Below are 27,884 nucleotides of genomic sequence, written 5' to 3' on the forward strand. Positions count from 1 at the left end.
GTCTGACACTGTTTCTACTGTTTCCCCATCTATTTCCCATGAACTGATGGGACCAGATGCCATGATCTTAGTTTTCTGAATGTTGAGCTTTAAGCCAACTTTTTCACTCTCCTCTTTCACTTTCATCAAGAGGCTTTTTAGTTCCTCTTCAGTTTCTGCCATAAGGGTGGTGTCATCTGCATATCTGAGGTTATTGATATTTCTCCCGGCATTTCAAACTTACCAACTCATAAAATAGACTTCCCTCCTGAAAGAATTGAGTATTGGAAAATTAGCCCATGAGTTTTTATTCTCGTGAATAGATTATTCTTGGAAGCCTGGCTATAATGCAGCTTGTCCTTCATGCTTCAACCTTCAAGGATATGCTACAATTAAAGGAAAAATATGAAGAAAGCTAGTGGTGAATCTTCAGCTGGAGAAAGCTGAACCAGACCAGAACTCAGGATAACTTCATCTGCCCAAAAGACTTTAAAGCCAGTCTTTTCTTAACTTTACCTTTCCATAGACAAAATGTATCTGTCTGCTGGATTACACCAGAGAAGGCAATGGTACCCCACCCCAGTACTCTTGCCTGGAAAATCCCATGGACGGAGGAGCATGGTGGGCTGCAGTCCATGGGGTCACTGAGGGTCAGACATGACTGAGCGACTTCACTTTTACTTTTTACTTTCATGCATTGGAGAAGGCAATGGCAACCCACTCCAGGGTTCTTGCCTGGAGAATCCCAGGGATGCGGGAGCCTGGTGGGCTGCCGTCTCTGGGGTTGCACAGAGTCGGACACGACTGAAGTGACTTAGCAGCAGCAGCAGCTAGATTTCACAGCTCTGGTAAAGATACAGCTCAAGCCTTGAACACAAGTATTATGTGACAATTTCCTGTGTCACTGTAATCGTCGCAACAACTTACTGATAGACTGTGACAAGGGTAATGAGGGACCACTATGTGGACCAACTTCTTGCACTTGTGGAACTCCACTTATTGGAGAACCCATCAACTATTGTGAATGAATTGTTTTCCCTAAAACCTATGATATGTTTTTTTTTTAATAGCCCCTGAATTAGTATGTATTGTAACTGATGATGTAAATGCTACGTCTATATATCTGTTAGGAAGACCTTTCCAGATGTCTAACATGCGTTGATCATTTATATTGGAAGGGGACCATCTATTACTTTCTCTCCATGAAAATTCAGGTGTTATTGACTCAAATGTCCATGTCACCAACTCAATGGACATGAGTTTGAGCAAGCCGTGGGAGTTTGGCATGCTGCAGTCCATGGGGTCACAAAGAGTCAGACACAACTGAGTGAATGAACTGAACTGAACTGACTCAAATGCTATTTCCTACTTTGTCTGTCGCTAATATTAGCTTTTCCTTAGCACCCTATGTAAGATTTTGCAAAGAACTAAAGTATTACAAAATTTCATAGAAAAAAGGAATCGTTCCTTGATAGAACATTCTGTTGTTACTGCTATTACAGCCAATAAGTTAATTGAAATAGGAGTCAATGTACAAAATCTTACTTCTAATTCATGGTGAAAATTTTTCTTTACAACATCCCCTACCACTCAGAAATGGTTTTCTATACTGTTTAACCCCTTGCTTGTTTCTTTAATTATCTTGTTTCTTTTAGGCTGTTTGGAATTGTTATTTGACCTACAGAATTAACAAGATTGCTTGTGTTATATTGCCTTATTCCTATGTTCTTCAACCTCAACAATCCTGCTGCTGACTGTAAGGAAAATTAAAATGGAGGAAGTCTTGTTCAGGTTTCAGAAGCAGAAGAGCCCGTCTACTGATCTTGCTTCTGATCTGCTTGGACACTGCCCAGATTCCATGCCTGCCCACAAGCACAGCTAGTCAGGTGGCACTTTAGATAAGAAAGGGAGTGGGTCTTGGAATTCTTGAGCCCCTGGAGGTCTGGCCAACCATGCCTGGAGTTTAACGAAATCCTGTGACTCACAAGATAAAACAAACAACACTGTAAAAATGTTACAGTAAAAGCAGAGCTGCATTTTTGCATGCACAGTGATGATGACATCCGTTTGAGGCCTAGGATTATATGTGGGAACCCCCAAAACTGCAATTTGAAGTCTCACCCATGGAGCGGATGCACTGCATTAGACCTTTTCCCAACTGGGACTCCAGACTGCTGTTCCTTGGGAATTCCCAGCATACGCTGTTCAAGTCTGGATGTTGACTGACCCAATTTGGTGATGCACATGTTGTTACACTCCATTGTGTCTATTTCATTTTTCTTTTAATGGTCGTATATTGAAATTAAATAATCCTCTACTAAATATTGAAATTGTTTATTTGTGTGTAATGAGTGTTGTTTTTTTTTAAATTAAGCCTTGGAAACTGAAATGAAAGTAAAACTTTTGGCAAGATAGTAACTGGGATTTGAAACCAGGTGTAGGACTAGACTGAGTCTACAAAGTAGTAGTAGCAAATAGAATGTCACAATATATGTGCCCATTACTTAATAAATGAGATGGGTTGTCCACGAATGTAGAGCACAAAGTCCTATCAGTTTTGCTCTAATGTAAATGGACTCAAACATCACTTGTGATTGAGAAACATGAGGCTTTTGAAGACAGGGATTTTTTTTTGAACGGTGTGGAGGGGATCAAGTACAGGCTTTTGGAAAACATTAGGGGTGTACTTGTACTTTTTTTTTCCCCAATCAATCTAGTTTGTGTGGAATACTAGAATTAAACTTAAACTTATTAAAGATTTAAAATGATATTATGTAGGCAATGAGGATCCAGCTTGTATTGAAGGAATTATACAAGTTGTAGCATTTAAAATATTGTCTTCATAAAATTTTCTGTCTTATCAAACAATTTTTCACAATTTGGGGGTTTATACAATTTAACAACTAAGGAGTATAAAGGAAGAGCAGAGCATGGGAAAAATATGATTATGACTTGAAAAAATAATGAGAATCTTTATCAAGACAAAGTAAAATAATAGCATGTTTCATTACTTTGTGTATTTCATCATACTTTTGGGAGATTTAAAATTATTTATACTTTCATTTATTTTGTGAATTATTGTTAAGCACCTCCTATATGTTTGGTATCAGGATAATTTTAGTGATTAACATCTTGTTCTTATAAGGTTTACAGAAATTTATCCCATCCTATGTGTTGTGATCAACAATGTTCAGCTCTCTCACCTGAATCTTATTCCTTTGGGATCTAGAGCAAGTTATTTAAGAATAAAAATAATTTACTTAAGCTGTTTCAACTATATATGGGGATTTTTTTTTAGTGTAGGTTTATTGTAAGGATTAGTAAGAATCTGTTTAAGAGTATTTGGTACAATGCTTCAGTTCAGTTCAGTCGCTCAGTCGTGTCTGACTATTTGCTACCCCATGAATCGCAGCATGCTAGGCCTCCCTGCCCATCACCAACTCCTGGAGTTCACTCAGACTCACATCCATCGAGTCAGTGATGCCATCCAGCCATCTCATCCTCTGTCATCCCCTTCTCCTCCTGCCCCTAATCCCTCCCAGCATCAAAGTCTTTTCCAATGAGTCAACTCTTCGCATGAGGTGGCCAAAGTACTGGAGTTTCAGCTTTAGCATCATTCCTTCCAAAGAAATCCCAGGGCTGATCTCCTTCAATGTTTAGCATACACCAAAAATTCAATGCATATTAGTTGTCATTTCAATATAGATAAACCAAATAACCTGTCAAAATAGAAATATAAATAATAATTCTAAATAAATTATATTTAATGTGGCAAGAAAAACTGTGAAAATGTGTAACCTGTTAAATAAGATTGTTCAATTTCTTTTTGGTGCCCTAAGTTTCTTATCCAGGATAGATTTTGCCCCAAGCTATAATGATAATTGAAATTATGCTTATAGCCCTGATTCTGCTTTCTCTGAGAGAGAGAAAACAAATATGAAGATTGGTCCTTCATTGTTTACCTACAGAATTTACTTATCAAAAAATCTAGCTTCTTTAAAAGGAGCCTGAATCCCTAGCCAAGCACAGGAGTTACCATGGGGCAAATCAGGATCATGGTCACACAGTAACATACTGAAATTGAGAATTTGCAAGAAGTGTAATAGTAAGCGTGTGGGCTTCCCTGGTGGCTCAGACCATAAACAATCTTCCTTCAATGGAGGACACCCTGGTTTGATCCCTGGGTTGGGAAGACCCCTTGGAGAAAGAAATGGCAACCCACTCAAGTATTCTTGCCTGGAAAATCCCATGGACAGAGGAGCCTGGTGGGCTACAGTCATGGGGTTGCTAAGAGTCGGACTAAAAAGTAAAGTAAAATGAGTACTTAGGACATTAGGAAAGGTTGACAAATTATTTGTGTGTTTGCTTGGTTTTGTTTTTATATGGAGAAAATGAGAAAAGAAAAAGATTAAAAATAGGAAAAGGTAAGATGAAGTGGATTCCACAAGACTAGTTCTCTTAATAGCTAGCACTTCCCTGGTGGCTCAGAGGTTAAAGTGTCTGCCTCCAATGCAGGAGACCCAGGATCAATCCCTGGGCTCAATAGCTGGGTCGGGAAGATCCCCTGGAGAAGGAAATGGCAACCCACTCCAGTATTCTTGCCTGGAGAATCCCATGAACAGAGGAGCCTGGTGGGCTACAGTCCAAGGGGTCAAAGAGTCAGACACGACTGAGTGACTTCACTTTCACTTTCTAGCTCTTCCTCAGGTTCAAGTCCTTTCAGGAGGTGGGGGTGGGCTGAACTGAAGGATGAGGAATGAGAGCTGCGGAGGAAAGACTGTTTTGAAGATGGCTTTAATTTTGCCCACTACCATCTCTGGACAGCTCCAGAGACAGACCACATTATGCCCATTTCCCCTTCCTCTGTAGACAGAGACATTGTTCTTATTTGTATCCATTTCAGAAACACATGGGGCAACTGTACCCCCAAATTCATTAAAAATAACACAAGCTATTACCTAAAATAATCAAAGCACTACCTCAAGGTGCAAAGACAAACCTCTATATCACAAGTGTCCGCCCCTTATCTTCTCCCCTCCTCCCCAGTGCAAGCCCTTCATCCCCTCCACTTTGAGGGAGGCTGGGAAGCGCATGCATACGGGATGGAGCTAGAAATGAGGAAGGGAGGAGAGGCAGAACATGGAATCCATGCCACATTTATCTGCCAGGGAGAGGCAGTGGATAATCTCAATGTTTTAGACACTTTAAGAAGAGGGCATGACCAAATTTTATCACAGTCCCCAAATCAGACAAGTTTATGTGCTTTTGGTACCTTTGCTGTAACTGGGGAGCTTAGCTGAGCTTCTGAACAAAGTTACCTGCTCTGAGCCCACTGAAGAGGGGCCATTTTTCTGCCTGACAATCGTGGGTGTTTTTGTTTTGTTGGTTCATTTATTTTTACCCCACAATATCATACTCTGTTCTCATGGCACTTCTTTCTACCTGGGCTTGGACCTGCTGCCGTCTGCCTCCCAGACTGCCTCCCAGCTCCTTCCCGGGCTCTAACACCCTAGGGAAACTGCGTCAGTGTTTGGAATCCTTAGATTGCTCTAGCAGTGCAACTAGACAGATTAGGAGTTGAAGCACATTTAACAGAAAGGCAGCGCTTTGCTTTCTTCTTATGCTGCTTCCCCTTCCTCTTTTCCCAAATAGATATGTAAACACATGTATTTTCCTGTTTAAACTTAGCGAATTGGTCCTCTGCCTGTGCCTTGATTTAGCTATTGGACTGAGCCTTGCTCCTCCCTTCCTTACTCGGATAGGAGCCACTGGGATCTGGAGCTCCAACTTCCAAATTGCAGCTGGCCTCAGGCCAGGTGACCTTTTCTTTGTAAGTTTCTTTCCTAAGCAGAGTGGGGGTGGGGGGTGGGGAGCTGGGATCTGTTTGGTGGTGTGGTGGGCGAAGGGGGGTGGGTGGGGGGGTTAGTGAGGAAAGGAGGGGGGGTGGGAGAGAGTAAAGGGCTGTTGTTAAACAGTTTCTTACCGTAAGAGGGAGTTCAGACCTAGATCTTTCCAGTTAATCACACAACAAACTTAGCTCATCGCAATAAAAAGCAGCTCAGAGCCGACGGGCTCTTTTAGGCTCTGAGTCGGAACAGGATTCTCTCACCCAGGCATCTGCTCCAGTGGGATCCGCCAGCACACCCAGCAGGACCATGTGGGTGATCAGACTTCTGCCAGTGCTGCTGCTGCAGCACGTCCTCCTCCACCTCTTGCTTCCCATCGCCATCCCCTATGCAGGTTCGTTTTCTCCTTTAATAGTATTATTCAACTCTCTCTTGCCAACCTTTGCTTTCCCTAACTCCCTTTGCCTTGCTCCCAGCATCCTTCCTTAACTCAGCTCGTGGAAAGGTTTTTTCAGAACCTCTCATTTAGCTTTCTTTTGACATTCTTTTGCTGTTTGAAAAGCATTTAAAATGATAATTAGCATCCCCCCTGTTGTTTCCACCCATCTCCCCATTGATCCAGCCCCATCTCACTTAGCCTGAGAGTCCTGGATGGTGGAATGGGAAAGGAGTGCTAACACCGGCTTGGAGAAGTTTAAAGCTGAACAGAGGGTCTGATCTGAACGGGGACAGTGATGGTCAGTACAGCAGGGACACAATTTTTTTTTTAAGAGACAATCTTCCACGACAGTCCGCTATCTCACCTCACTCAGTCAACATTCAGGGCCAAATTATGACTTAATACAGGTTTTCATTTGGAGAAGGCAGATTAAACTCTGAGTATATGCATGTTATAAAAATGCAAGAGAAAGCCTCTCTTCTAAGGTCTTATTCTTTCTGAGTATGGAAGCCTGCCCTTTGGACACTGCAGTGCAAGGGAGGCCAAAATTGTGTGACTTGATTACAGCTGCAGAACTGCTCCTTTTGGTGTCCTGCTTTCTCCCCAGGATTTACAGGTTGGGAAGGAGTTGCTTGGGAGCTCATATTGCCTGGAAGTTTAGACTTTCATTTGCTGCTTTGGGAAGTTTTCTGTTGTTATCAGGGCAAGAGGAAACATCTGTATTTGGTTGTATTATCACTGTCGTGGCTGGGATGCCAACAGGAGAGGGTAGTGAGCATCAGAGGTGGGCACAGGGGAATAAAGGAACAGAACAAATGCCCAGACGGTAGACATGGTTTTTTAAAAAATAATACAAGACAGAGAACTGGCTATATTTTTTGAGATAAGTTAAATATGAAAGTTATCAGCCCTCTGATCTAGTTTTCAATGTAATCCAAAGGGTGAAAACACCAAGAATTTGCAAATGACAAGAAAAGTCAGTCAGTCCCACCTGGCTTTCTTTGATTTTGTGACGTGTTCTTTTTGGAAAACAACACTGTGTGGAAAGGGTCAGTTTGAAAATATTTATGTTAGATTTCTAAAGAGATGGAAAAAAGTATCAATCTAGCAGGTTACCACCCTTGAGATGTGTCGTGTTAAAATTAATTCTTATATGACATTGCTGGTTGGGGGATTTTAGCCTAAATTGAAATGATGGCTAACATTTTGAGGATTTTTGTTTCTAAGATTAAAGTGTTGATGGGCTGAAGTAGAATATGGTTACCTGGAGTCATCTGTGCTAATACATGGGGATTGCGGTGTGGAAAACCCAAACAGTAGATCAACCATACACAATGTCTATTTGCTTTTGGCATGCATTTTGAAACTTTGGCAGGAGATCTACATTTGTAATTATATTTCACTTTGGCTAGTGTTGAAATGACTGCATTTCCTGAATATAGGGAGAATGGAACCCAAGAGAATGCTGCAAGCAAGAAGAAGTCACTTGGGAATTACAGATAATAGAATAATTCCTAGAGTGGATAATGTTAAAATTGTTATCAAAAAGAGGATTTGCCTTTGTCAAGTTTATTTTGATAGTTTTTAGAAAAACATAACATTCTTCAAAGTAGAAAACATGGCTAGCCCTCTTAGAACATACAAAGAAAGTCTGTTCTTTTTTATAACATCTAACATGGAACATTGAGAACTTTGTTATTGCTGTTACTTGCTTAGGTTATACTTTTTTGATTTATCTGATGAGTCTGCAATTTTACATACTGTGAGATAACACAATATTTAAAACAAAGTGGGTATTATAATGAGGTGATAACCAGTTATGAGCAGAATGTATTATGGAGATATTTTTAGAACAGTTTAAAAAAACTTGAAGAAATATTGATTGTTATAGACCCAAGCCATCTTAATAAGAAATTAGTCCACATAGGATTATCCTCCATCATCCCACCTGCGCTGGATACAAATATCCAATTCCCTCTAACAACAACAAAGGAACATTAAAGGAGCCCCTGTTGTCAAGGAGTCTGTGCAAGATTTACAGATGCACAAATGACACGAAGACTTACATTTGCTGAGCAACTGTTATGGACCTGGTTCTAAAACAAAGCTTGTTTAATTCTAATAAGATTGGCATTGTTGGATTGACTCATTTTACATAAGGAAACTGAAGTTAAAATCTTCCCTATTTTGTCTTATTATCTTAGATAATGGATAGAACTGAGATTCTTACTTAAATCTATGTGAATGAAATATGCAATGTGCATTTTTTCTTTTATTTATATTGAAAACAGCAGCAGTGAAATCAATCAAAACTTACTTAAAAAATCTATTTTAGTTAGTAATACAAGGATGATTCTGTGTTAGAAGTAGTATTATGTTATGGTTGAGAGTTCCTGTCTAGCTTAGAAGATCAAATAAGATTTAGGGGGTATGTAGTACCCAAGTGGAGTATGAAAATATAGGTAGTAGTATGCTCAGTATTTAAGTCAGGGAAACATAAAGTGGCTGAAGGTACTGAAATGAGTAAGTATAACAAAGGACAAGTAATCATGTAGGGGTGGTGTACTGAGTGCCTGAGGAGGAAGAGTGTGACCTGGGCTTGGAAAAATAAGATAGACTAGCATGTATATGAGCTTCCCAGGTGGCACAGTGGTAAAGCATCCTCCTGCCAATGCAAGGGACAAAAAAGATGCAGATTCGATCCCTGGGTTGGGAAGGTCCCCTGGAGGAGAAGGAAATGGCAACCCACTCCAGTATCCCTACCTTGAACATCCCATGAACAGAGGAACCTGGTGGACTCGAGCCCATGGGGCCACAAAGTCAGACACGACTGAGCGTGGTGCATACGTGTGCTTGAACATCACACTAGATTACATTATTTTAGACATTATGGATCACAGCCAGATGGTTTTGAGTTCACAAGATACATGGATGAAGTGTGGTTGCTTTGGTTGGGGTGTGGAGGAGAGCTGTAGAAAGAAACAGACAATGAAGCAAGAGACCAGGAAGAGGCTGAAGGAGGAAGTGGAATGAAGTAGGAGGGAGATGCCTAGGGAGGTCCTAAACTCATACTGAACATCATTTCATTTGTAAATATTTTTGGAAGAGATAAGTATGCTGCTTCTCAAATACTAACATTTGATTGAAATCTGATTTGATCCTTTTTTGACATCTTTACTTGTGATATTGTTCACTTCTCTAAAGAAGGGGAGAAAATTGTCTGCTTATGAATGCAAGTCCTAGATAACAGCAATGAAGAGTTGGACTTGTTTTTATGATTTTTGCCTCTGGGAAGTAAGTTTCCAGTCACCACCATTCCCTTCCATTAATTATTTGTGTACTTTCATCTTAACATCTTGCCACTTCAAGCTGTTAATCACTAATCACGTGGGTAGGTTTCTCAGAATATGTGGAGCCAGATTCCTGCTTCTTTCCACACCCTGCAAATCCTTTCCTTTGCATGATTTTCCTTTGAAGTCAATGGTTAGTCCATACAGAGAAGAAATATATGAGGTACTGAGAGAAATGAGTGTGAGGCCTGGGGACCAGAGGGAGAAATGTGTCTTTCTTCAAGCACCTTGGTACATTTGACCCTACTTTCTGTTTGTAGGTTTTCACTAAGATCCTAATGATTTCAGTTCTAAAACTGGGACTTAAGTTTCTTTAGGAAATATAGCTTTGAGAATGTTTTCCCATACTGAGGGAAGAGGGAAAAGGAGTTGCAGTTTAAAATACAGGAAAGCATGACAAAGTTGCAGTGATCTCTTACCCTTTGATTTCATCTCAGTATTTTGTTTATAAACTTCAACTAACAGTCATGCAGAAAAAAATAGTAGGGAAAATCTGATCCAAAGATATTTTTGAGTTTCCTCCAAAATTAAGTTTGTGTTTTAACTGTTTTTATCAAAACAAGCATCAGTTGTTAAGCCATATGGAAGAGAAAGTTGAAAGTATTTTTAGTAAAGGAATTTTATTTTCAGATGCTGTTTTTGAATGACTCCTGTTTTGAATTTTTCTTTTATTGAAGAAGGAATTAATTTTATAGGTGTGTGGATTACATGATGTACAACTAGCTTGAACTTTGCAGTTTTGAGTAATCATTTACTGACCTAGTAGAGATGACTGAATTATAAGGGAAAGTTTCTAAGTCATTAGAAATAAAGAGTAAAAAGGGAATCCTAGTGTCTGGTTCTGATTGGCTCTGATTAGCTTTGTAACCCCAGACAAGCTTTTCTCTCCTATTTATTATCTAGTAAAGGGAAATTATAGATTTATTTGTTTTTCAGGATACTTTTTGATCTTTAGATGAAAGGTAGTGATCGAAAGTTTGTCAGCAAGAGTAGACTATTTTTATGAGGTACAGCCACACATTAACACATTTCTATAGGTCAACTGAGGATCTGCAGAATTAAACACAACCAACGATCCCACAGAAACCCCTTTTCTCTACAGTCATCCTCAATGCCTTCCTTCTGTTGTCTGGTTCTGAGAAAACAAAACAGAGCACCGACCGGGGTGCTATTTTTTTGTAATTAGTAAAATGTAGATCTGAACTCAGTGTTTGTCTTAGACTTTTTAAATTTAGTTTTACATTCTTCTCTCACACTTAAACATATGTTTTAAATGCAATATACATTAGGCCAATTTAAGTTCTGTACTTTTAGTTAATTTAAGATTATATATATGTATATATATTACATATTTTTTCCATTTTGGTAATAGTTTTTTGAATTTATTTTTTGCATTTATTACCATTTGTCTCTAAGAAATATTCCAATTTATACAGAAATTCAGATGATTTTTATGAAATCATCTGAAGAAATAGTGCACCTATGAAATAGTGCACTAAGGTCAAAAGAAGGAAAAACTCTTAGTGGTGAAACTTAGCTCCCATTAACATGGTCATGTGGCAGAAATCAAAATTTGAAAAGAATAATACCACTTCTTAGCTTGGGAGAATAACAGTTTCTTCTCTTATGCCAGAAATTAAAGGATGAAATTTCAAAAACAAAAGTAAAATTTTGCATATTCATAATGTTTCATAATCCAAATTGATTTCCAAATGATTATAGTTTAAATCACCCCTTTTAATTCAACTATAACTTTTATTTTGCATCAATAGATTGAATAATGGGATATTAGCATTTAAGGTAATAAAGTCACTTGGCAAGTCAATAAGAATGCCAGAATTATCATCAGTCTGCCAACATTATGCAAGGCATTTGGTCCACACTCAATGAATAACATGTTGATAGATTATTTGGTTGACTGAGTTTCTATGTTAAAATGTCTTCTAAATTATATCTCTTCTACCATAGCCATTTCATCTTGTAGGGCAAAGAAAAGTTGAAGAAAAGAAAATAAAATGTAAGCATTATTATAGAAATTAGTTCCAGTCTTTTGGGGATTGTATTTTGGGGTTTTACAGAGAACCAGAAATTCAGAGGAATTCATGTTTTCTCCTATTTATTGTGGACTTCATGTTAGGATGGATATTAGTGAGCAGCATTTGCATGTTTAATAAAACAACTGGAGCTAGTTGCTGGCAAGCTTCAGAGTATGATGCTATTCTTGTTATCTCACTCTGTTAAGCCATATTTCCCAATTTTCTGCACAAAAATTTTCATCCTCTTTTCTCAACACATTTCACCATGTTTAAAGACCGGAAATAATTTCTTGTTCTGACATGCAAGTTATTTCTCTATTGATAGCTTTAACCAAATCCTCAGAAACTATTTACAAGCCATATTTTTGTATACTCTCTTAGCAAATCTTAGCGGAAGATGGCATTGTAAGTATTTAAGAGTTCTGGGGTTCTGAATCCAGGCAGCTGGATTTTGAATCAGATCTTCTAAGTTGTCAGTTTTCCCCTGTATCTTGGTTTCTTTATCTTAAAAATTTATTGCTACCTTTGCTATAAGGGTATTCAAAAGTTGGACAGGCAGGGAAAGGGCACAGTTATGTCCATCCTTTATAAAATGGCTACAAGTCTCTTAGACAATTTGATCCTCGTTGTGAAAGAGATCATCATTAGAGATCAGGTAACTTTGGATAAATTAAGAATGAAGAAGTAAATTCTTCATATTCCAAAATTATTCAAAGATTAAGTCTTTTGGGATGTTTTAGCTCTGCTCTTTAGGTTTTTAGTAGGAGGCTTCCTGTATCTAGGGGCCTGGTAGAATACTATGATGAAGAAAAATGATATTGTTTCATTAAAGGATGAAGTTTTACATTCATTTGATTTATAGCATTTGGCTTGATTTCAAAACAAGCAGTTCAGCGATACTAAGAAATAGTGCCCCCAAACACAGAAAACACTTATGTAAGAAATGAGAAAGATTAAAATATGAATAGAATGAAATATTTTAAAGAGCAAGTCAAGTATTTATCCAGTGCACCATTTTTAAGGAGAAGTTTCTCACCTGTCATTGAATTGGCTTATCTAATTAGTATTAATACTATAAGTTACATAAGATCAATTGTAGAAGGAAATGACAAATTAAATTATAGAACATAATATGATATGATATGCCTGGCGCTTGCTTTCATACTGTTTGGAGAATATCATGTTACTTATTTCTTAAGAGTGAACTGTGTCCTAATTTTTAAAAGCATCCTTCATTTGAAAGAATGTAGATAAGTGACTCTGTATGAGAAGTTATTTTTTCTTCACAATTAAGTACTCCTTTCTTGCTCTTAATTATCTGAGAGTATCATTCCCCACATCATTCTACCTCCAAGCCCTGGAGGTCTGGTATGTTGTCAAATCACTATCTTGTAGATGATTCTTAAAGGATATTTTACTATATGACCCTTAAAATATTTTCCCCTATGTTTAAAAAAATTATTATTATTAATAGAAGGACAGAAGAAAAGAAGAAACACACTTCATGAATTCAAAAAGTCAGCAAAGACTACTCTAATTAAAGAGGACCCATTACTGAAGATAAAAACAAAAAAAATGAACACTGCAGACCAATGTGCCAATAGATGTATTAGGAATAAAGGACTTCCATTCACTTGCAAGTAAGTTGCTTCATTTTGTTCTTAGAATAATTTTCCCAATATAGAATGTGCTCATTATCATCATCAGTTTTGTATTCAATGGGATGTGCTCTTAAAATTATAAGCTTGATTTTAGTTTTCACTCGTTATAACAGAAGGCTTAGCTCTCACTTGATGGGAATATGTGTAAGGGAGGACACATGAACCACAAGATTGTTTAGAATTCACAGTGGTTTTAGTTATGGAATGTGTATTTTCTCATTTTATGAACAATTGAACTTTAGGAACTAAAATTCAATTAGATTAACTTTTTATTGCTAATATTTTAAAATATTCTGTTCAGAGTACACTTTTTCTTTTTTTTCTCACAAGAGGAGTGGAGGAATTTTCAGAATATAAATTGGGCAACAGTCAAAACTTACTGCAACTTATTGTCTTTAGGGCTAGAAATAAAAAGTGTTGATATAATTAGATAAAAACCTAGGGGTATTGGTGTTAGCAGCAAAAGCTTAAACAGCTTCTTAAAATAGTTAGGAGGTAGTGTAACGAAGTTTTAGATGAAAAGTGATGGAGCAATTCAAAGAGGCATGAGGGGACTCAAATGGGGACTTTTCTTATTTTTTGAAAATTCTTCTGCACCTCCCAGGAAAATTCCTTACCACTTTGTCAGTACTCTCAGAGCATAAAACTTGGAGTTTGGGGCCATGAAGGTGACAATTTCATCTGAATAGTCTTCCAAATTGCCCAAAGAAAATTCATGTGCTAGTTCTTGAAAAAAATTCCCTCCTCTCACTTTGCACTGTTTTATTCCCTATTTCATTCCATTTCAGTAGCATTGCACAGGGCTGCCTGTCACTTTTGAAGTCTACTCTATTACATTTGGGTTGTGACACATGAAGTGAACACAGATTTTGGGAATGTCATGGCCAGAATTCCTATATTCAAATTGCCTTTCTCAGAGAAATAAGTGTTATGAGTCTGAGGAGAAAGGACATGGTCAGAGGAAGTCTTCCATAGATTTAGTGGGAAGACAGACTATCTGTTTTCTTTTCATTTATAGCTCCTCTAGAAGTATTCTTATAGCCAAATTGCCACTTACAGGGAGATATTTCCTGGCACGGGGAGTGGGGAATTAACTTTGCAAGTAATTCCTATGATAATTTCATCTTTCTCTGACTTTCCTAGAAAAGTCTTGAGATTAAAAAAAAAAATAGAGAAAATTACTTTCAATCAGCATCTCAGCTGTGTAGATTTATGGAGATGTTCTTCTGGTGATTGAGGAGGTTGGATTTATTGTGTTTTTCCCTCTCAGGGTTAGAAGGGCAGGGCAGAAGGATTGGGGGAAGAACCACATCTCACTGTTGATTTTTAACTTTGAATCTGAAAATGCACTCTCCTGGGTCCACAAGTAAGGAAAGTATTGCTAAGCCTCAGTTTTTACACTAGTCAGCCCTCGGCTAGAAAAAACAAAACAGACTTCCCTTTGTTTTATTTAGGAGAAGTGAAAATGATTTTGTTGTGTTGGGGAAGACATGTGACCTGATTAATAAATCTCTACATATCCCAAGTATATGAGGTTTCACACTTTTCTACCATATTCTGGTTGAGTTATATTAAGTCACCAAATTTAAGCCAACCTGTGCAGAAAACCACTTTTGGTAACACCAATGTGCAGCCAAAGTTCTCTGCTCAGAAATGGTGTCATCCTTCACACTTGTCTATCCTAAATATATATAGGCTTCCCAGGTAGCACTAGTGGAAAAAAACCTAGCTGCCAGTGCAGGAGAAGTAAGAGACATGGGTTTGACCCCTAGTTTGGAAAGATCCCCTGGAAGAGGGCAAGACAACCTGCTCCAGTGTTCTTGCCTGAAGAATGCCATGGGCATAGAAGCTTGGCAGGTTACAGTCCATTAGGTCACAAAGAGTTGGACACAAGTGACTTAGTATGCACTTCAACAATATATGAACTGTGAACTTCCAGATGTTCAAGCTGGTTTTAGAAAAGACAGAGGAACCAGAGTTCAAATTGCCAACATCTGCTGAATCATAAAAAATGCAAACAACTATTTCTGCTTTATTGACTATGCCAAAGCCTTTGACTGTGTAGATCACAACAAACTGTGGAAAATTCTGAAAGAGATGGGCATACCAGACCACCTGACCTGCCTCCTGAGAAATCTGTATGCGGGTCAGGAAGCAACAGTTAGAACTGGACATGGAACAACAGACTGGTTCCAAATAGGAAGAGGAGTACATCAAGGCTGGATATTGTCACCCTGCTTATTTAACTTATATGCAGAGTACATCATGAGAAATGCTGGGCTGGAAGAAGCACAAGCTGAAATCAAGATTTCCAGAAGAAACACCAATAACCTCAGATATGAAGATGACACCACCCTGTGGCAGAAAGTGAAGAACTAAAGAGCCTCTTGATGAATGTGAAAGAGGAGAGTGAAAAAGTTGGCTTAAAGCTCAACATTCAGAAAACTAAAATCGTGGCATCTGGTCCCATCAGTTCATGGGAAATAGATGGGGAAACAATAGAAACAGTGGCTGACTTTGGTTTTCTGGGCTCCAAAATCACTGCAGGTAATGACTGCAGCCATGAAATTAAAAGACGCTTACTCCTTGGAAGGAAAGTTATGACCAACCTAGACAGCATATTAAAAAGCAGAGACATCACTTTTCCAACAAAGGTCTGTCTAGTCAAGGCTATGGTTTTTCCAGTAGTCATGCATGGATGGGAGTGTTGGACTATAAAGAAAGCTGAGCGCAGAAGAATTGATGCTTTTGAACTGTGGTGTTGAAGACTCTTGAGAGTCCCTTGGACTGCAAGGAGATCCAACCAGTCCATCCTAAAGGAAATCAGTCCTGAGTGTTTATTGTAAGGACTGATGTTGAAGCTGACATTCCAAAACTTTGGCCACTTGGTGTGAAGAACTGACTCATTTGAAAAGACCCTGATGCTGGGAAAGATTGAAGGCGGGAGGAGAAGGGGACGACAGAAGATGAGATGGTTGGATGGAATCACCAACTCAACGGACATGAGTTTGGGTAAACTCTGGGAGTTGGTGATAGACAGGGAGGCCTGGCATGCTGCAGTCCATGGGGTCTCAAAGAGTCGGACACGACTAAGCAATTGAACTGAACTGATATACACACACACACACACACACGTGTGTACACACACGTGCACATACACACACCTATTTAAGTAATATATTTAGTGATTCCATTCAGAATTGAATGGACATACTGTAATACTCTAAAAGTAAGTTCTTCATGAATTGAAGATCTTTCTGCAGCTTGTAACATGAACTAGAATCATTAAAAAACAATGGCAATTACACAAAAACGTTTGGAAAATGCCAACAATGCTGTGTGAAAGCATCTGTGATTCAGTGGGCATGAGGTGGAAGTCTCAAACACTGTTTCCTCTTGAGGAAGTGTCAACAATACTGATTTTATAGAGACTGAAAATTTTTTTGCTGTACGAGAAAGATGACCAGAACGCCTGATTCTAAGCTTTTCAGAAAATTTACGTTCAAGAACTGACTTAAGAGATGAAAATTTCTAACTATGACTGGGTAAATGGTATTGAAAGTGCACTCCTGCCATAAACAACTCAACAAAATGAATTCTTGAAAGGAAGATGGTAGTTAAAAATATGACTAAGATAAAGACTCCAAAAATCAAACTTAAAAGAAGATTGCAATTCATGGAATTTGTTAGCTTGGATCCAGTCCATATAGAGGTGTAAGATGATATGAGCAAAAACAGTTTTCTAAGAGTATATGAATTACCATGGATTGTGAGAAAATGGTGAATGAAATAAGCAATCTTACATGTTCTTGATGGGGTTCAGTGAGTCACCTGCCATGTTATTGACAGAAAAGACATATGTATGTGTGGTATATTTTCATTTTAAGGTGAAGTTAAGTGGCAGGTATTTGATTCTATAATTTTAAGATTTCCTTTTAGGTATTTGTTTAGTTTTTTATCTTCATGTGTATTCTTTATCTAATTATTACACTTTCAAAGTCATTTAACATTCTTTCCCTAACACCCTACAATAGGGAAATGTAACATGTATTGCATAAGTTCACTGTATTCCAGATCAAAATGAAAATCTATCATTAGTCAGTTTTTCTCTTATTATTTCTTGTCAGTTGCAACAATATATTTTTATGTTTGTTTTCTAATGCTATTACAGGTATAAAATGTTCTTGTAGGTGGATATTTGAAAACGTCTACATGCAAACCAAAGCACAGATTTTATATATATAATTTTTGAAGTTATTTAGCTATAGACTAAAATGTACTATGTAAAAATATAATAACAGATAAATTATTTTAAATAATTTTATAGCATCTTTTAAAAATTTGTTTTATAAAAGTTATTTCCCCTCATTTAAAATTATTTAAAAGCTGTTGAAATGTTAAGAAATAAGTGACTAACTTGAACTATCTAAAACTGCAAGAAAATTGAGGTTTCAAAATATATGGCCTGGGAGTGAAAAATCTTTATTTATTCTTAGAAAATCTGTGTATTTCTCTTTATTTGATGCTTATACATGGGGCATTATAGTTAGCATGAACATGGTAAGAAGGAGTTTTAATATTATTGCTTAATGGAAATAAAATAGTTCAGAGTTCTAACTTTATTTTTTGTATTGTAAAACATGGTAACACTTAATGTGTTGAAAATTTTAAGTACTTTATTCTCAGTTAAAAGATTTTTGTATTTATCATTCTTCTTTAGAAACACTTTTTTTTTAGAAACACATTTTTTAGTGCGCAACAAAAATCCAATATAATACTTAGCTGTAGGAATGATGATTTTAAGAGTTAACACATTTTAGTTATTTTTGTCAAGATGATATATCAGAAGCATATTCTCTATTATATTAATAGTTTCTTAAAAATTAAAAATGCTTATGCAAGCAAATCTATTTAGGAAACATTGACTTATATAAAGCTAACTAATAGTGGGATTTTCATAGGCTTTAATAAGTTTCAATGCTTTATAACTCAACAAGAAAGGATATATATGTAAAATTTCCCAAACATTTGATTTCAGATCCTTCTTTGCTAGCAGGATCTCTTGGGGTTGTGATTTGTCTATTGCATTTTAGGACATGTCAGTTTAGAATATGCTTTTTATAATTATAAACTTTGGAAATTAAAAATGATATTTCAAGTATAATCATATATAACCACAAAAAAACCCTTCCAACATTCTGTGTACTTACAAAAATAATAAAATCTTCATAAATAAGCCAAGTAATTGTGTTGTATATTGATTGTGCTTGTTGAAGCCCTCATTTTTCTACATTTCATGTAGAATAACATGACACCATTTCAAATTTTACTCTATCTTGTATTTAAATCTACAGCTATAAAAATTTAATTTTGTTCTGTCTCATTTCGCTATCAAAATTGTAGGTTCAAATATCCTCGTTTCTGTATACGTAATAATTCATCTGTTTTTACATTATCTTCCTTGGTTAAGCCATGTACCTATTCTTTAAAAGCTGTATAAATAGTAGTATTCCTTCTTTTCATTCAGCTATTTTTTTCAGGGCCTTTGTTTTTGATAAAGCAAGAAAACGATGCCTCTGGTTCCCTTTCAATAGCATGTCAAGTGGAGTAAAAAAAGAGTTTGGCCATGAATTTGACCTCTATGAAAACAAAGGTAACTGGCTTTTCTCTAAATATTTCATAATGAAATGAAGTATAAAGTATATGTAATTACCTGCCACAGTGCTCTTTCTAAGTGATTTTTCCATCATATCCTGATCTGTTATGCAGTCGATTCATCCATTAAGCCAGATGACACTAACGTCTTGACTGTTTTCAGTGTGGCCCTTTAAAAAGAGCTTTTCCCAAATTTTCCATAATTAGATTACCCCCTCTCTCTTTGTTTATTTCTAGTAACATCTCCTGGGACTGATATTCTCCACATTCATTTTAGAATATGCCACTTTAAGTTATTAGTTTAAGATGTTTTATATATCTATATTAGTTTAAGACATTATATATATAAATGTATAAATGTATATTTATACAGTATTCTAAATTTTAACGACTTTTCTCTAATAACTAAATTTTAATCTATGGATAATTAATCTAAGTTATACTTATGATGGCTGATAATAATAAAATGTGGAGGTTTTGAAAACTTAATTTGATCTATTGCTAGTTATATACTTAAAAAAATCTTTAAAAGAATTGAGACCATATTATTTGTTAATTTGTCTATGCTGGTAATTTGATACTGTATTCTCAAGGTATTTACTTTGCTCAAAAGCAGATTTATATCAATAAAATAATCTCTCATCACATAAAATAATAATCATGAATTATGTTTTTGATAATACTGTGTCTCAATTTTAATGTTTTGTTATATCATATTTTCATAAATTTAGTTATTTAGTAATACACATAGACATTTCTTTGTTAATAGGGAAAATGCTTAGATTATATTAAAATTAATTCATGTTAGAAAATAAGATGATCTCTATACACCTCAATAATTCTATAAATCCTAAACATGATTCATAATCTTGTGTAAAACCATCTTCAGTCTTCTGGGTTGCTAATTGAATATACTGTTATTTGATAGGAATATACAGCTTGTTTCTATTTGATTGTCCTATAATTTAGTAGCCAATCTGTTAGAAAAAACATGGAAAATAATAATCAGCATAATGTAATTGTCACATACATACACATACACAAAAACCCACACAATTTTACTGATATAAAGACAATCAATAGCATTGGCATATATACACTACCATGTGTAAGCTAGATAGCTAGTTGGAAGCTGCTGTATAGTACAGGGAGTCCAACCTGGTGCTCTGTGGCGACCTATATACACTTATGGCTCATTTGCGTTGTTGCATGGCAGAAACCAACACAACTTTGTAAAACAATTATCTTCTAATTTAAAAAAATGAATCAGATCATTTATAACAAAATGTTCAGTTATTTCCATTACCTCAAAGTAACTGCTTGAATTCAAATAGGTTTACAAATTTTTATTTTTAATATTTTCTTAAAATGGGCTCTGCACTTAAGCAAATAATTGTGCCAAATTAAATTTGCCTCATCAATTGAGTATGTAGAATAATCTGCATTAAACAGGTAGACTAATCTCTAGAGTTTCCCAGGTATATCCTCAGAAAATTAAAACTTCTCAATGGTCTGTTATTTGTTTGTTTTGGATTACTCTAAATGCATTATTTTGAAAATATTAATTGAAGTTTTAGGCAAGAAATTTCAGTATTTGTGGTGGTTTATAAGCATTAGTTACTTAAAGATTCAAATGGAATTTTATATTTTTATATGTAATATATACAGCATATATTACACATGGTTATAACATTTTTCTCTGCTTTCTTTTAATAGACTACATTAGAAACTGTATCATTGGTAAAGGTGGTAGCTACAAGGGAACGGTATCTATCACTAAAAGTGGCATCAAATGCCAGCCCTGGAATTCCATGATACCACATGAACACAGGTAAGTCTAGCACGAAGAAAAGAGGATAGAGCCTTTCTTGGACGGGTCTGTCAGCAGGCCCAGGTTAGTCCTTCAGATTAATCCTACAGCTCTGTAATAGTTTAGCCAACTTTGCTGAAGTGTCTTAGTCTAAGGCTTATCCGAATTAATAACTGATATTTAGCCAAAGAATAAAAAATATATATCATAAAGATGTAGCTTAACATTATTTCACCACAAAACCTCAATTTATAGATCTTGGTGTTTGGGAAGAAATAATAAAAAAGTAATAAAAACTTTTTTCCTTCTTTTTGCCTGTGAGAAGGCACAGCACTCTGCAGCTGGAGTGGAGAGGTTGCCTGTGCTAAGTTGGAGATGGAGAAATTCTCATCTTCCCCAGGAGCCAAATGTTGTTTAACCATGGTAGTTCTCAAACTTGGCTGCACATTAAAATCACTAAAAGCCCTTAATGAATCCTACCACTTGGGTGTCAATACAGACTGATTAAATCAGAATCTTTTGGGAGAAATAACCCAGGCACCAGTTTTTTCTATAGAGCTTTGCTAAAAATTAGTGTCTCGGATGACCAACTTTCCCTTTTCACCTAGCACCTAATGACTGGAAAAAACTTCTTATTTCTTAGAAATTAAATGTCTAGAGTTAAGAGAAGGATTGTGTTCATTATAACAGATGAATACTATTTAAAGTTGAATAAATATCCATAGGCTCATTAGTCTGAGAGTTTTAAACATCATGGAGGAGAAACAGATATCTACTCATTAGAGAGCTATATATAGCCAAAGTTTCTCAAGACTTATTTTGGAAATAATTTTAACAGGAACTAGTTTAAAATAACTCTAGCTGGTTATTAGATGCACTGGAAGATATAGATTACCATGTGCCTAGTACCTGTTTAAACAGTATACCTAGGTTATCTCATTTAATCCTCTCAAGAACTACCTGTGTGCTTAGTCACTAAGTCGTGTCTGACTCTTTGCGGCCCTATAGACTGTAGCCTGCCACACTCCTCAGCCCATGGAATGTTCTAGGCAAGAATACTGGAGTGGGTTACCATTTCCTACTCCAGGGGATCTTCCCAACCCAGGGACCGAACCCATGTCTCTTGTGTCTCCTGCATTGACATCACTAGCACCACCTAGGAAGCCCCCAAGAACGACCAAGTAGGTGATTTTATTAGTTTTATTTTTTATATGGTGAAACTGAATGGCAAAGATCTTAGTAAGTTTTCAGAGTTACACACAGCTAGCAAGTGGTATATCCAGAATCTGAGGCCTGCCAGTGCCACTCTAAAACCTGTGCTTTTAACAACTTTTGGGCCTTAAATACTCAGCAAATCAGGAGGATACATACTGTGACTTCTTTTTGCAATAGTGGTGATTTACTTGCCTTGATGAACCCACTTTATTCATTTTCATTCATTTGGTGGGGAATAACCATGCAAGATGATTTACTTCAGTAAACAGAGACAGAGTTCATCGGTCCACATGTAAAGAAAAAGGGTTGGTTGGTTGGTCTACACTGGGATGAAATCGTTGATGCTGGTCTAGTTAAAGCCAACCAGCAAGCGTCCCAGTGAATCAGCTTTACAGTGTTTGTATAACAGAAAGCAACTAATTATTTTTGTCAAATTCATTACTTATAATTATGCATGAATACCTCCAAAAATAGTTTTATCATTATAGTACAAAGCAAACAATATAATTGGTTTTGTCCTCTTATAGGATTTGCATGGTGCCAGTCCCTGCATAGTGAGGAAAACATTTTGCTTAAATAGATGGATCTAAGAATTTCATGAACAAAGGAATAGTGTTTGAAATCGATCCTACTGTAGTCAAGGAGAGTGCACTGGACTGACCCAGCAAAGGTCTTATTTCAACCCAAATTCTCTATGATTGTGATTCTCTGCTACAGGAAGGAGTACATGTGAAATAGATCTCCCTGGGAACTAGCTTCCCAGTCCAATCAGCTATTTTATCAACAAACATTTCCTTATGATATAGAGCTTTAAGGAAGAGAAGACTTCATAGGTTAATCAATTTTTTTGTATTTAATGGGAGCAACACATTTTCATCAATTAGTGGCTATTTGGAATATCTAAATGATAGGTTAACACTTTTAAAGTGATAACTTAAGATTAATTGTATGGAAAGTGGAAAAATAAATATATATCTATATATGCCTCTGTCTAGAAGGGTGATTTATTGTGGACTCCCTAAATTGAAATATTTTACAAGTGGCTTAATGGGAAGATGATGATAGATGATGAAATTAGTATAGAAGCTTAACTAGAAAATCAGGTGACCTGATATCTGCGTCTGTATCCTTCACTGGCCACCCAGCATTCATTAAAGAAGCAGATGATGGAATGGATCAAGCTGCTTATAAACAGAGTTCAGATTAAAAGAAAAGAAAATGTGGCTACCACCCAGAAGATCTAATTTATATTTCCAAGTATATTTGGATATAAAGCAATTTGACATATTCTTTCACTTATCTCTCTAAAAATAAGCTTTGTTCACAAGGACAAAGAACCAAAAATAGTATGCATGTGAGTAAAATTTTATTACAGAGCTTATTGCCTGGCACAGGGCATGGGTGTAATAGATTTTCATAAATATGTGCTGAATGAACACATAAGAACAAAGAACAGGGTTAGGCTTCATCACTTGGTCAAGTATGATATGTTAAAGAAAAGCACAGAACACTAAAGAATGCCAGTTAATTTGGGTGAAAGTTATATATACCAAAGGATGAAGAGAAGAGATGACGCAGACTGCTCTTTACCCTGCGTGTCCTAAGGAGGAGTTTGATATGCACTGATACAGAATTGTGGAAAGTAGCACATATTTTTCTCTTCTTCATTTCTATTAACTCTGTTGGGAAAACTTTATTCTTTTACCCATACCTATTCTAGATTTTCACTCTATCTCTCTCCCTTCCTACTTGCATCTTTCCTACTAAACTGTTGACTTATGCATTCATTACTTCTTCACAGCTTCTTTTTCACTTTACAAATCTACTGGAAAGGTATATGTTTGTGTATGTGTAGTGTATTTGTATATGTGTTTTGTGTGTGTGTGTGTAACAAAAGATCTCTAAAACTTCAGGTATTTTATATGTGTGCATTAAATCGTCTAGGTTTTTAAACTTCATACATGAAATGATGAAAATAAAGGAACTTATAACAATCTAATTCACTCCATTCATTTTGTAAGTCAAGTTGAAAACCCAAAAAGCAAGTAAATTGCCTAAGGACTAGTGTTGTATACCAGTCAAGTGAAATGTATAGGGCAACTATGTAGATTTTCATGATTAACAATAACCTATTCTTATTACTATAGTAAGCCAAACTTTTACGAAAGAGTTATAGGGGGGTTTTTTAAGGTAGATTTGGTTAAAGCAATGCTTTATGAAAAAAATATAAAGTAAAATTCAGTTTTGATTCTATCAGAAAAATGAGTATTTCATTATAAATTTACTATGGAAAATTGGATAACTGGCAAAAATGAAAGGAAAATACATTTCATGCAATGGCACAAAGATTATCTTAATTTATTCTGGAATAATAGAGCTAAAACTAAGACAAAAGATGCCATTGTTTCCCTTGAAAATTAAATACTGTTAAGAACTGTAAAGTCATGATAAACTTTAATTATAATTTGTATCAATCATAAGACCAAATGTTTAATTATTATTTTCCAGTATTTAAAATGCTAGTGAAATAAGAATTAAACTATTTTGACATTTCATAATGTTAATGATACTTAATTCATATCTTGAAATTGTTTAGTTAGTAGTAAGTCTCTTAGACTATTTTTGACCAATAATTTATATTTTCTGAGGACTTTATTGTATTTCATGTCCATGTCCAAATTAAATGATTTCTTTGCAAAATGTTGCTTGGTACCCAAGGCATGTTCCTATTTATTATGTGCTACAGCATAATGAAAAATCATTATTTCTTAACTAAAAGTTTAAGTGCATAGGAAACATATTTGAATAGCATTTACTGACAGACTAAAAGCTTTGGATTTGACTGTAGTTTAAGTACCATTTAGAACTCAGAGATCAGTAAAAGTAGAAATTAAGCTTTATGGAAAACATTGTACTGAATATTGAAAATACAGTTGGATTTTCCAAAAAAGTGCTTACTAATGTTACCTGCAGATATTTTTACTTATGCTATTTATATGTGCAGTCTAGGAGACACATGCAGTATCACTGAGGCCAAGGTCACAAGCAGTACAAAAGAATAAAGAGAGCTTTGGAGTTTTCTGCTCTTATGTTGAAATACTTTATGCTGATAACAAAATTATAACTAGGGCATTAGAAATTTTAAACAAAGGTACTGTATTTCAGTCTATGGCCAAATACTATGAACTAAGCCTGAAAGCACCATGCTCCAGTCACAGTGAAAACTTTAAAAATTTTTAAAGAGAATAGCATTTCTGTCTTTTACTATGACATCTAATAACTAAGTGGAGTGTGCTTAATAATAGGTAGCATTTATTAAGTCTCAGTTACTCTTGTCTCTTTGAACTTCTCAAAACAACCGCATGAGGTGTAAGATGTTACAAGTTATAGTTATACTCAGTGTACAGGTAAGCTAACAGGCTGAAAGAGGCTACATTGCCCACTGGGGTCTCCAGTTAGTAAGATAGAGCTGAAATTTGAGTCCGGGTTTAGTTTGAGTCTAAAATCTTTGTTTCTGTTACTTCATCAATTTGTTTATCACTTGTGAAGAAAAGGGGAGGGGTATTATTCATAAGAAAATATATTAAAAAAAAACAAGTAATTATCTCAGATAAACAATGTAATAGTGAGATGTCAATGCCTAGTGCAGCGTTTCTACAGTTCTCTCCTCAGGGGCCCTCCGCTATCATTTGCTACCTTTAAGTGGAACTTTGAAACTATGGTTCAGTTAGGTTCTAGAATGATTAGCAAATTCAGAGGTGAATGATTCTTTACTGGTGCAGAATACGAGAATTCAGTTAGGTAAATGCCTATAAAATTTACAATATTTTAAGAATGGATGGAAGTGATAGAATTAAAGTTAATATATATGGCTGTCTGAGATAGAGTAAAGAATTTCTCCACTTTCAGGAAAATATATCCACTAGTTAGTAAAATTAATAGGCCCCCCAAAGTTGCATGCTCTTATACTGTAATGATTATCATTTTAAAACTAGCTTTTTGCCTTCGAGCTATCGGGGTAAAGACCTACAGGAAAACTACTGTCGAAATCCTCGAGGGGAAGAAGGGGGACCTTGGTGTTTCACAAGCAATCCAGAGGTACGCTACGAAGTCTGTGACATTCCTCAGTGTTCAGAAGGTAAATGACCTGAATGCCATGTGGGGCACTCTGTTCCCCCTTTGTGTAAAACTGCAGCTCACATTAAAGGTTAACAGAATTGAATTAAATCACAGTGAATATGCTGTCCATTCAAATGCAACTGTAGATCATTATTTGAGCATTTTTATAGGATGTTTTAAAAGTTAAAAACTGATTATCATCAAATTAATGCAAAGTAATGGAGGGAGTTAGTTTGAATTTCAAAGGAGCCTGAGGTATCTCACTGGGTAGAGTAAAATTTGGGCTTCCTCATCAACTGTTTTGAGCTCATATACCTCAATCGACTCCCTCAATCTACTCACTGCAAAGGAGCCAAATGACACTTAGCCCTTTGTTTGTAACACTAATTCTATACATTCAGAACCTGCTTCTGCAGATGTTTTGTCAAGTCTATATTGAAGTGGTGTGGCAAGGGTATATAGAACCAGAAGAGAATAAAGAAGGGGGTAACTGAAATTTTGAATGCCCTGTATGTGTTTTGGTGAATATGTGTCTAGAACCAAATTTGACACGTAGTCAAATTTGACACGTAGTCTGGAACTAAGTATCTATAGATTCCAGCTGTCTTGAAGGCAGCCACTTCACATCTGCGTATTCATCTCCTCTCACAGCATGAAAGGGCACTATCCTTACTTTTCCAGTGGAAAATGAATGACTGAAGAGAAGGAAAAGTAACCATTTCAGCATTGTACGTGGTTTTATTAGTTTCTGGCTACATAATAGCTGGCTTTTTAGTTGTGCCAGAAACTAAAATTCTAAAAATCAAAATGAAACATGGATTAAATTCTGATAAAAATTTGGTAGGGTTTTGAAGTACTTGGGGTGGGGGTTACTGCTGGAATGCTGTCCAATTTTTATAGTAAGATATCTTGCTTGTTTGTTATTAACCAAATATCATTGAACTATTTCTTCCATAATATTAATTAAATATTAGGTTGATATTTATCACGTTACAAGGCCGTTGTCAGCTAATTGTCACAGAGAAGTCGAATTTGTTTTTTGTTGTTAGTTAGTTTAAAATTCTTGAATTAATGTGCCAGAGCCAGTCCCAACTCTGTTTGTAAATTCTTACTTTCCATTCCATATCATATTCTGTTCACTATAACTTCTTCATTGTTTTCTTTTCTTTTAAAAATAATAAACTGATCTGTGATAACGTTATGAATAAGTCTGTTTTGTATGAATAAGTCTGTATTTAATATCTGTCTTACGTTTGCACATGGAAGAAAACCCTACTTTTGGGGATTTCTCCGCTATCACAGTTTCTTAAGGTTGGAAATTATTGGCAAAGAGTTTTATTTATTGGTTTTGTTTGACCTGGGACAGTGTTTTCAAGGAAAGGCAAACTGGTCAAACTTTAAACAGTTTAGCATTTTTTCTGTGTGCCTAGTCTGTGGGAATGTGATTTTTCAACCCTTGGTTTATAAGAAGAACCTTCATTGAAATATATTCACATAGCAAAAAATAAGTGTGCTAAAAAAATAAATGACTGGGAAAATTTCTGGTCATTCTTATTAGGGTATACATCTCGAATGTTTTTTTTTTAATGATATGAGATTATCACACCTCCCTTAGAAAAGGACATTGTTCAGTAGCACAAATGGCACTTGATGCTGTTGGTCACCGTGGCATCAAAGATTGCAGATATACTTTTTCTGGAAACTACTCAGTAGTCTGACAGTACTTGCAAAACTCTCCTGTGAGAGAAGTAAACCAACACCTGTCCTGGGGGCT

General features: G+C 36.0%; 1 protein-coding gene across 7 annotated transcripts in view; it reads left to right on the forward strand.

Annotated features, from left to right (window-relative positions):
• The first annotated feature begins 5,551 nt into the window (after positions 1 to 5,551).
• HGF (hepatocyte growth factor) overlaps positions 5,552 to 27,884 on the forward strand; it is an 84,387-nt gene continuing 62,054 nt past the window's right edge. The window contains exons 1-6 of one of the 7 annotated variants that reach the window (XM_069586664.1): positions 5,552 to 5,809; positions 6,093 to 6,219; positions 13,125 to 13,290; positions 18,852 to 18,964; positions 20,683 to 20,797; positions 25,987 to 26,129. In XM_069586664.1, coding sequence (XP_069442765.1) covers positions 5,600 to 5,809; positions 6,093 to 6,219; positions 13,125 to 13,290; positions 18,852 to 18,964; positions 20,683 to 20,797; positions 25,987 to 26,129 — 874 coding nt within the window. In that variant the 5' untranslated portion in view covers positions 5,552 to 5,599. The other 6 variants (XM_069586665.1, XM_069586670.1, XM_069586668.1 and 3 more) reach the window with 6 other exon arrangements.

The sequence above is a fragment of the Ovis canadensis genome, chromosome 4, assembly GCF_042477335.2.
Source record: "Ovis canadensis isolate MfBH-ARS-UI-01 breed Bighorn chromosome 4, ARS-UI_OviCan_v2, whole genome shotgun sequence".
Taxonomy (NCBI): Eukaryota; Metazoa; Chordata; class Mammalia; order Artiodactyla; family Bovidae; genus Ovis; species Ovis canadensis.